We start from the raw sequence: 10,121 nt of genomic DNA on the forward strand, positions 1-10,121 counted from the left end.
CAGGTCACTGAGACGCTTGTGGGGCTGGGTCCAGAGGACACGCAGGTGAGAAGAATGTGTATCTCCGAATCGGGAAAACTGAGCGTATAAACTAAGGAAGAAAATACCAAGACAGATGGACTCTAAAAGAACGAATCTGTGCATAAAACAGAGGACACGTAGTGACTCTAACGCAAAAGGGCAGGGGTATTTCGTGGCAAGGAGGTGTTAGAAGTCCGGAACAAAGAGGCAGATGCCCCGGGGGGCGGGGGTGGACGGGAGGGTCATCGCAGTGGGTGGCGCGGCGCCTCTGGCTGGCTGCCGGCTCCGTCTACCCAGCCGACGCGGCCGCCTGCCCAGCCGTCTGGCTGGAAAATATTTCTCCCGCTTGGGAGGCCCTCCCAGGGGGCCCCACAGCAGAGAAAATGTGGGAGCGCCTGTTAGGGCAACTCAAGTTTCCTGGAAAAAACGTAAAAGCGAACGTCCCCCAGGGGCCTATGTTTCTGTCTGGGCGGTGGCCCGGGGATGTCTGTGCTGAGCGGGGGACCCGCGCCAGGGGCTCCCGCAGAAGCCGGGGTCCACTGGCTCCCTGACCCCCCAGGGAAGGGGGTTCCGAATCACACATTTGATTACAGAGTCAGGAGGAGTTTGAACTATGGGTCGCCCCCTGTTGCAGGGGGAGGCCTTCCTCCTGGGTGCAGACAGGTCCCTCCTACCCCCAGAGAGAGGACAGCGCCCTCCACAGGACAGTCTGCAAGGCCCTTGCTGGTCTCAGCGCTCCGTCCCTCACAAAATCTCTAGGCAATGCCCGTATTTGCCCTGGGCCTGTGACGCTGTGTTGCACCCAGATTTCGTGAGGGCACAAGGCTGAGCCTTCGGGAGATGGCTTCACGGACTCCCTTCCCAAGGCGAAGCCCAGCGGCCATGCTGAGCCCCCTCCCCGTGCTTGTGCACAGGTACCTCTGCTCCTTGCTCATGGATCCACCTACCAGCTCTGCGGAGAAGCAGGTGTGAGCCCCGTCGCAGTGACACCGGGCGGGGCTGGTCCCCCACCCTCACAGGAGCCCTGCCTGGGCCACTCGGAGCCAGCCCAGCCTGCAGTTACCTGGACGGCAGGCATCCACAGAGGGAGGCCCTGTGCCTGCCCAGGATGTGGGACTGAGCGAGGGCTCGGCCACTGACGCCAGAACCTTCCGTGAGGACCCTGGGGCGAGCTCCACCCTCGCCCCGGCTGCCCCTCCTCCTCGTCCCCACTAGGGGTCCCAGGGGCCCTCTACCGCCAGCAGGTGTGCCGAGCCCAGCTGAGGACAGCAGGGCAGGGTCCCAGCCCTGGGTCGGGGGAAGGGGGCAGGGCGCCAGGAGGACGTGAGACCAGGGGTCGGTGTGGGCTGTGTGGTGTCGGCGGAATCCAGGGGGACCCCAGGGTCCTGGCTCCCCACTCCCAGGAGACTGGTTGTGGGACGTTTAGTCACGTACCTAACATCTGTCCCCTAAAACCCAGCTGTCATGTGACACCTTCACAGCATTAGGCCCGGCAGACCCCCCGAGAGTCTGAGAGGTGGACCCAGCAGCAGGAGAACGCACACGCACGCACAGCACAGCCCCGCACACCTCACACACTCACATGCCTCAGGAAACACACGCGTACACCTTTGTGCACACATGCTCACACACAATCTCACACTTGCACACACACTCGCACACACAGACTCTGTGGGAGGACAGACCACCACAGCCAACCTTGGGGAGCATGGAGAGGAGGCGGTCTCAAACAGGAAGAGGAAGGCGGGCTGGGGCCTCCAGACTCCCCGTACGGCCCTGGCTCCACCCGCTCTGGCCCCTCCGGGAGGGTCTTACCTGCCCCCTGGCCTCCTCCGGGCTCTGCAGGGCCTCACGGCCCCCACGTTGGGGGCTCAGTAAGTGTCTGGGGCTTGTCCAGAGACCCTAGACCCAGGGGCTGAGGCCTGAGCCTATGCCCCATTCTCCTGCCACGCTGGGTCCTGCCCCCAGTTATGTACGCTCACATTGCTCTGCGTGGCTCTGCCCATGGTGGGCACAGCGCTCCCCCTTGCTGGATCTCAGTAAAAGGGGGCCTGGAGCAGACAAGCCCAGGGCGGGTAATGGGGACCAGGGCTGCCGGGCCCTCTCCAGGGCTGGGCCACCCCCCGGGAAGAGCCGTAGGACCCACCTGCTCCCACTAGAAAAACAAGCCTGGACACAGAGGAGCCCCTGTCCACTCACCCCGCTGATGCCCTGGCGACCTCGGTGGGGCGTCCTGGCCGGGCAGGGAGGGGGCGGCAGCTCCGTTGGTATCCGGAGGAGCTGCTGCACGGGTGAGCCGACAGGCCAGTGAGCCCCGATGGTGGGGCACAGCGCTTCCTGTTCCAAGCTTCTTCGGAGGAAGTACTTACATGTGGCTAATTGCGCCACAGGTGGCCTGTCAGATGTCAGCCCTGCATGCTGCACGGGCTCCCCACCCGGGGGTACCCGGGGAAGACCCCACAAGCACATGAGGGACTTGCCATTCCTTTACACACCTCCTGGTGAGGAGCAGAGCAGCACGAAAGGAGGGATGAGTATGGCAGACCAGGTACTCTGGCGGCACCAAGGACTCACCCCTGTGGGAGGAGGTGGCTATGCCCTGCAGGGACGGAGGACCACAGACTTGCACCCTGGGATAGGGACCCAGCCTGCAGACTGCACCCATCAGAGAAGAAGCAGAGGTGCTGGGATGAAGATTTTGGTCATGGAAATAAAAAGCGTGACCGGGACCAAGGAGCAGAATGACAACATGAGCTGGTGAGCAGGCAGGATCGGCCCCAGCACAGAGGGGGGAAGACGCAAGATGGATGCAGATGCCCGATGCCCACACCCATCTGGCCAGCAGAGCCTGGGAGCAGAGACCTGTGGACGGAGAGGAGCAGACACCCAGCGATGGGAGAGGCTCCAGATCCCGAAGAGGGGCCAGAACAGGCCGATGCATGCCCTCGGGAGGCTTCCGATGCCCTGGCAGGACAGAACAGATAGCAGGAAAATACCACGAGGTGGGGGGGCGATGGGGACGGAGGAGCGGAGACATGGATTGATTAGGTCCACAAAGAAACAAAACCAGACATCTCCAGATGAACCAGGACGCAAACACCTAGCTCCCTACACTCTGTGCGAAAGATGCTCTCCAGAAATAGGCAGACAGACAGAAGAACAGATCCAACAGGGACACGAGGGTGGGTGACACAAAGGTGAGCAAAGGAATAAGCAGAAGTGAGGAAGCCTAAGTAACTACAGGTTTTAAAAACAGGTAAAAATACTAAGAATCTGAAACAAAAATCCCACAGGCCTGGAATAGGAGATGAGGGGAGCATGTTGCTGTTTCTGATACTCATCAATGGACGTTTTGATAGGAAGTATTTAATATTATATGTAAGAACAATCAAAAAGCCTTCTTCAGGATATAAATAGGTTGTATACATCTGAAAAAAATAGGACAATTCTTGTTTTAAAAAAGGCAAGGGAAATAGAACAAATAACAAAGGATTACAAGTTAAAAACATACAATATCAGGAGTGATATTTTTTTTTTTATCTAAAGCTTTTATTTATTTAGGAGAGAGGGAGAGACAGACAGAGCATGAATGGGGGGAGGGGAAGAGGGAGAGGGAGAGAGAGAATCCCAAGCAGACTCCCACTGAGCACAGAGCCTGGGTTGGGGCTTGATCCCACGACCCTGAGATCATGACCTGAGCTGAAACCAGGAGTCTGGTGCTTAACCGACTGAGCCACCCAGGCACCCCAGGAATGATTTCAAGTGTTCTAGAATATTCCAGAATTTCAGGAATCACAGCACCTAGGAGTGAGTTACAGTCTCCCTCTTTGATTAAACAAATTATTGCATTGGGTTTTAAAAATAAAGAGACAGATAAGTTCCGATTAAATGTTCTCTATCAAGGGAATCTGCTCTTTATAGAATAATTCCAGAGAATAATGAAGAAGGGTAGACTGAGAATGTCCCCATATCACACCCACTGCAGGCTCACTAGACAAAGCAATGGCTATCACCGGCCACCACACCCCAGAGACAGATACCACATACTGTGCACATGCCTTTTATGGAGCAGTCTGGGTGCAAGAGCAGTACAAATTTAGATGCTATTAAAATAAACATAACAATTGTTGCTACTGAACCCAATTCGACCAAGACTTTAGATCTAACTACCAGGTTATAGAAAGAACAGAGGACAGAGGAATGTGTTAAATGACACCACAGGGATGCAACCAACAAAACCCCACAAGACTAACAACAATCAGCAAGGGACAGAGTGGGAGGAAGAAGACATGTCCCAGGAATCCATAGATAGAGATCTAGGAGAAAATCAACCAATCACAACACATGGACTGGGTGATTTTAAGAAACTACCGTTGGGGCACCTGACGGGCTTGGTCGGTTGAGCCTCCAACTCTTGGTTTCAGCTCAGGTCGTGATCTCAGGGTCCTGGGGTCGAGCTCCCTGTTGGGCTCTGCGCTCAGCACAGAGTCTGCTTGAGATTCTCTCTCCCTCTGTCCCACCACCCCCTGCGCTCACTCGCTCTCTCTCAAATAAATAAATAAATCTTAAAAAAAAAAAAAAGAAATTACTGTTAATTTTTTTAGGTGTGATAAAAATTTTATGATTATATTAAAGAGTTGTCACCTTTAAGAGTTATACATTGAAATATCTACAGATGACATGATACAATGCTCTGGATTTGCTGCCAAATAATGAGGGGTGGGAAGGGATGATGGAGGAAGGGTGGGAAAATTAAGGAGATGTTCACCTTTTCATACATGTGGGCCCTGCTCTTGGGCTCCCGGGGAAGCTGTACCTGAACATTTACCCAGGGTCAAAATGACTCAGCAAAATCTCAAAGCATGGACTCTATTTCTGCCCTGAGCACACACGGTACATTTGCTTTGTTAAAAAAAAATAATAATAATAATAACCAGGGGCGCCTGGGTGGCTCAGTCGGTTGGGCGCCTGCCTTCAGCTCAGATCATGATCCCAGGGTCCTGGGATCGAGCCCCGCATCAGGCTCCCTGCTCAGCGGGCATCAGGCTCCCTGCTCAGCGGGCAGCCTGCTTCTCCCTCTTTCTCTGCCTGCTGCTCCCCCTGCCTGTGCACTCGCTCTCTGTCAAATAAATAAATAAAATCTTAAAAAAAAATAACCAAAAAGGAGCATTCTAAGCATAAAGAGAAGAAAAACAAAAAAAAAACATCCTTGGCACCCATAAGATTAAAGTCATATAGCCTCGCACATACTAAGAACATAAGATAAAGTCTGTAGTTTTCTGAAATGCACTTCGTCATGATGATTGGTAACTCTATGTAAAAACATACATAACTCTGCACCAAATGCTCCTTCCCTGAGCACAGTCTTCCTTGTGAGCACTGTGGAGCCCGGGCAGCTGTCCTCACTTGGGCCCCAGTAAAACTCTTTTCTTTTCTCTTAAAAATTTTTCAAAAAGTTTGGCTCATTTTGCATCAGCAGTGGGTAAGGGTACAAATAAAGCAAGATTGGTCAGGAGTTGAAGATTGTTGAAGCGAATGTTGAGGACATATGGATTCATGAAACTATTCTGTCTACTTCTGTAACTGTAAAATTTTCTGTAGTAAAAAATTTTTTTAACTTTAAAAAGAAGTGTAAATTTGCTTAAGGAGGATACTTTCAGTTTTGCAAGATGAGAAAGTTCTGGAGATTGTACACAATGTGGACATAACTTAACATCTGAACTGCACACTTAAAAATAGGAAAGGTGGTTGGTTACATGGTTATATTTGTTATGTGTTTTTTTTTAAGATATTTAAAATATTTATTTATTTGAGAGAGAGAGAGAGCGAGCACGAGCAAGGAGCAGAGGCAGAGGGAGAAGCAGACTCCCCGCGGAGCAGGGAGCCCAACTCAGGGCTCAGTTCCAGGAACCCGGGATCATGACCTGAGCCAAAAGCAGAAGCTTAACCAACTAAGTCACCCAGGTGCCCTTTGTTATGTGTTTGTTTGTTTCTTTGTTTTCACCACAGTTAAAAAGGCAAAAATGCAAAAAAAATGCTGTCTGTCAGATAAACTGTTAAAACAGACACTGAAGGCCAAAAATAAAGGACTGGAAGATAGATGTATTATGTGCTGGGAAATACTAACAATTATGTGGAAATGATGTCAAAAGGTATAACTCAAGGGGCGCCTGGGTGGCTCCGTTGGTGAAGCCTCCGACTCTTGACTTCAGCTCAGGTCATGATCTCAGGGTCCTGGGATGGAGCTCTGCACTGGGCATGGAGCCTGCTTAAGATTCTCTCTCTCCCTCTGCCCCTCCCCTGCCCTCTCCCTCTCTTAAAAAAAAAAAAAGGTATAACTCAAGGCAAAGAGCATTAAATGCTTAAGGCACGATAGAGGTGATGGAATTTATAATCCACAAGAAAGCTGTGCCTGTCACGGGTATTTCTGTGCTGAACAAAATAGCTACAAAATACCTAGAACAAAAACTGACAAATACATAAGCAAACGGACACAGCCACAAATGAGTGAACATCTTTAATGTACTTCTCTCAGAAATGAACACGTCAAACAGAAATGCAGGTGAGGCCCATAAAGAATTTGAGGAATATGACCTCTTCTCTCTAACTGACAGACGGATTTTGTATTAAGCCACAAAGGAAATCTCAAATGTTCTAAAGCACAAAAGTCACAAGGAGGCCAAATTCACGGACACAGTATAAGAAAATTAGATGTTAACCAAAGGGTGACATTAAAGAAAAAAGAGACACTGGCAGCAAACCTAATGTAGAATTGGTAGACACACCAAAGAACATTAATGCAGTGGGATAATATGCAGCAACTTAAGTATTTATCTGGAGCTGGATGTATCCGCAGGACACATCTCAAAACCATGACACTGAGGTTCTCTAATGCACAAGTTGCAGAAGGATGTATGGTGTAACACCACGCAGCCTGCATGATGCAGGAGACACCCACATGCTCAGGAGTCCTGAGTTCAGGACAGTGGTCACCTCTGAAGGCAGAGGGGACAGTGGTCCTGGGAGAGGAGTGCAGAGGCCTTCAATTATATAATTTTAAGAAGAAAAATTTCTGGGCAAAGTAAGGCAAAATGTTAAGATCTGACAGACTAGGATGGTGGTATGTGGGTGTTGATGATGCTGGTCTTCACACCTTTCTGTAGTCTTCAGATATTTTATTTTTTTTAAAAGGAACTAACAGGGAGTGACTACAAATGAGCAAGAGGAGTGTGTGGGGTAATGGAAATGTGCTAAAATTGGGCTGTGGTGATGATTTCACAACTCTGTAAATTTGCTAAAATCATTAAATGGTATACTTCAAGTTAGTGAATATTGGCATGTAAACTCGACCTTAATGAAGTTGTAACAAATGAAACAAAATAAAGAATATTTAGGAGAAAAAAGAAGCCACCGGCAGCTTCCAGTCCTAGCTGACACCAAGCAAGCACACTGCACTCCATCTCTACCACTGATCACAACTAAAAATATCACGCAGAATGAAACAGAGCAATTTTCTGAAAGATCAGGGCAAGAAATCAAAACTTGATGAAAAGCTGATATGGGGGTGTCCTGCCCCCTCAAGACCCCTGACTTAGTTCAAGGTAGCCTTCACTCCAGGAAAGCAGGTGCACAAGGCCAAGAGAAGCCCTCCTTTCTGGACCCTGAGCTGGGAAGGGACGCCCCGATGGGTGAAGAGAGAGGGAGAAGTGCCTGCTTCATTTTCTTTGTCTTAGTCTTGTCCCAGAGGCAATTCTTGCCCAAACCTGTGCTCCCAAGACGCTGGGTAGCAGCAGCTATAGCAGCAGAAGCTACTGTAATCCTCACTGGGGCCCAGGGTGCACACAGTCACAGGAGGTACTCAGCAGTGTGTGGGGGACTACAACTCCTGCTTCACAGCCAGAGGAGCAGGGACAGAGGCCTCTGGGGTTAAAAAGTATAGGGGATAAGAAGGAGGTCAAGGAAAAGATCTCATAAGCTTAGTAGGCTGTCCCAGACTCACCCCTGAGCTGGACATGCATGGGGAGGCTTTGAGCATTGAACCATGGTGTAGCCCACTGCCGAGGTCAAAGACTGGACCCAGGGGCATGCAAGTGCGAGATGGATCCAATAGCACGGGGAAGACTGTGAACACTGAATTCGCATGAGAACCACAGCTCACAGGAAGCAGGTCTGAACTTGTGGTCTGCCCCTAATCTGGCCGACCTGACAGCAAAAACAAAATGAGCAACATTGGAGAAGATTTTGATAAGGTCCAGAGACCCATTAAGTAATATTCAAAATGTCCAAAATACAATCCAAAAGTACTCACACAACAGCAACACCAAAGAAAATCTCAAGAATTTGTAAGAGAAAAAATAATGAACAATACTTACTCTGAGATGATCCCAATGTTGAAATTATCACAGGAAGCATTAAAATCAGCTATCATAAATATGCTCCATTAAGTAAGGAAAACACTCTTGAAACAAATACAAAGGTAAAAATTTCAGCAGAGATAAAAAACTATGAGAAAGAATAAAATGTGTATTTAAATTAAAAACACAATAACAGCAATAAAAAATTCACTGAATGGGCTTAATGGGAGAATGGTAAGACAGAAGAAAGTGAGTGAATTGAAGACCATTATGAATGACAAAGAGAAAAAAAGAGGCTGGCAAAGACAGAGCCTGGGCATCTGCAGGATAACATTGAGAGGTCCAACATTTGCATCATTGGAATCCCAGAAGGAAAGGAGTGAAAGGTTGATAGAAAAAGCATTTGAAGAAATAATGGATGAAAACTTCCCAAATTTGGTAAAAAATGTAAGTTTTTGGATTCAAGAAGCTCAGTGAACTTCAAACAGGACAAACCTGAAGAAAATCAAGCCTTATACATCATACTGAAATGGCTGAAAACCAATAAAGAGAAAATTCTTGAAACCAAGCAGAGAAAAATGACACATTACATGCAGAAGAATAAGCATTGAGTAGCTGCAAATTTCTCATCAGAAACCATAGAGGCAGGGGCACCTGGGTGGCTCAGTGGGTTAAGCGTCTGACTCTTTGGTTTCAGCTCAGGTCATGATCTCATGGGTCGTGAGATTGAGCCCCACATCAGGCTCCCTGCTCAGTGGGGAGTCTGCTTGAAGATTCTCTCCCTCTGCCTCTCCCTCCACTTTCTCTTTCAAAAACAAATCTTAAAAAAAAAAAAAGAAATCATAGAGGCTGAAATGCTGCATATCATATCTGCAGGATGAAGGTAAAGCAGCGCCTAGAGGGAAATTTATGGCATTGCATGCACATATTAAGAATTCAACAACATGAGTGAATCCCAAGCATTATGCCAAGTGAAGAAAGCTGGGGGGAATACAGAAAGCCAGCAAAACAGAGGCTCAGTGGACACTGGGAAGATAGACATCAAAACCACACAAGATACCATTTCCCACGGGGGCAAATTTGGAAAGACTGTGAGGTAATGGGGGGCAACTGGCATATTTAAATGGTTAATGTGCACACCATTTGTTCTTCCTGGTATCTGTGACCAGGACCACAAAGTGTTTGTGTCTTTATTGGGGCATTATCAGTATACAATGTAATTAAATTACATCTAGTGACAGGGAAATGGCTAGATAGACCATGGCACCTCCAATCTCCAACACCATAGAGCATTTGAGACCAGGGCTTGGTGCCAGTGACTCTGACAGCAAGGTGGCAAGCAGGGAGTCCTTGGGTGTGTGCCAAGGGGTTTTTCCATTCAGGAATAACGGTGTGAAACAGAGGACATGATGGTCCAACCAGCGGAGGCCTTTGCGGGGAGTTACCACGAGAGACAAGGCTTTGTGTTTTGAAGAAAGCTGAAGCCAGGGATGAAAGAACAGAATTCTGGGAATAATCTTTTCCCCAACGTTGGCCAATAAATTCCATTTGCAGTTGCTTTCACCTAACCTTCCAGTAAATCAACTTCATTTCATCAGGTGGTGTTCATTGAGGACATGGTACCTGGCCCAACACTGTGTTAGATGCCCAGAGAGCAGACAGCCTGTGCCCTCCAGGATGTCACGTCCCAGCTCAGGGACAAGCATGTCACAGTGATATAAGGCAGAATGAGCAGGGGGTCCCTCA

The 10,121-nt window shown here is 48.9% G+C and overlaps 1 protein-coding gene across 5 annotated transcripts in view; it reads right to left on the reverse strand.

Annotated features, from left to right (window-relative positions):
• Window positions 1-8,122, reverse strand: part of ITGB2 (integrin subunit beta 2) — a 28,944-nt gene extending 20,822 nt beyond the window's left edge. The window contains exons 1-3 of one of the 5 annotated variants that reach the window (XM_025863401.2): window positions 8,021-8,122; window positions 2,517-2,620; window positions 2,221-2,368 (exon numbers count right to left, since the gene is read on the reverse strand). In XM_025863401.2, the coding sequence (XP_025719186.2) occupies window positions 2,221-2,368; window positions 2,517-2,620; window positions 8,021-8,107 (339 nt within the window). In that variant the 5' untranslated portion in view covers window positions 8,108-8,122. Of the gene's footprint in view, window positions 1-968; window positions 1,034-1,836; window positions 1,906-2,220; window positions 2,397-2,516; window positions 2,621-8,020 lie in introns of those variants that run through there. The other 4 variants (XM_025863402.2, XM_073888893.1, XM_073888894.1 and 1 more) reach the window with 4 other exon arrangements.
• Between the last annotated feature and the right edge of the window lie 1,999 nt (window positions 8,123-10,121).

Source organism: Callorhinus ursinus, unplaced genomic scaffold (assembly GCF_003265705.2).
Source record: "Callorhinus ursinus isolate GAN/ISIS: 27379988/994484 unplaced genomic scaffold, GSC_fseal_2.0 scaffold98, whole genome shotgun sequence".
In the NCBI taxonomy this organism is placed as follows: domain Eukaryota; kingdom Metazoa; phylum Chordata; class Mammalia; order Carnivora; family Otariidae; genus Callorhinus; species Callorhinus ursinus.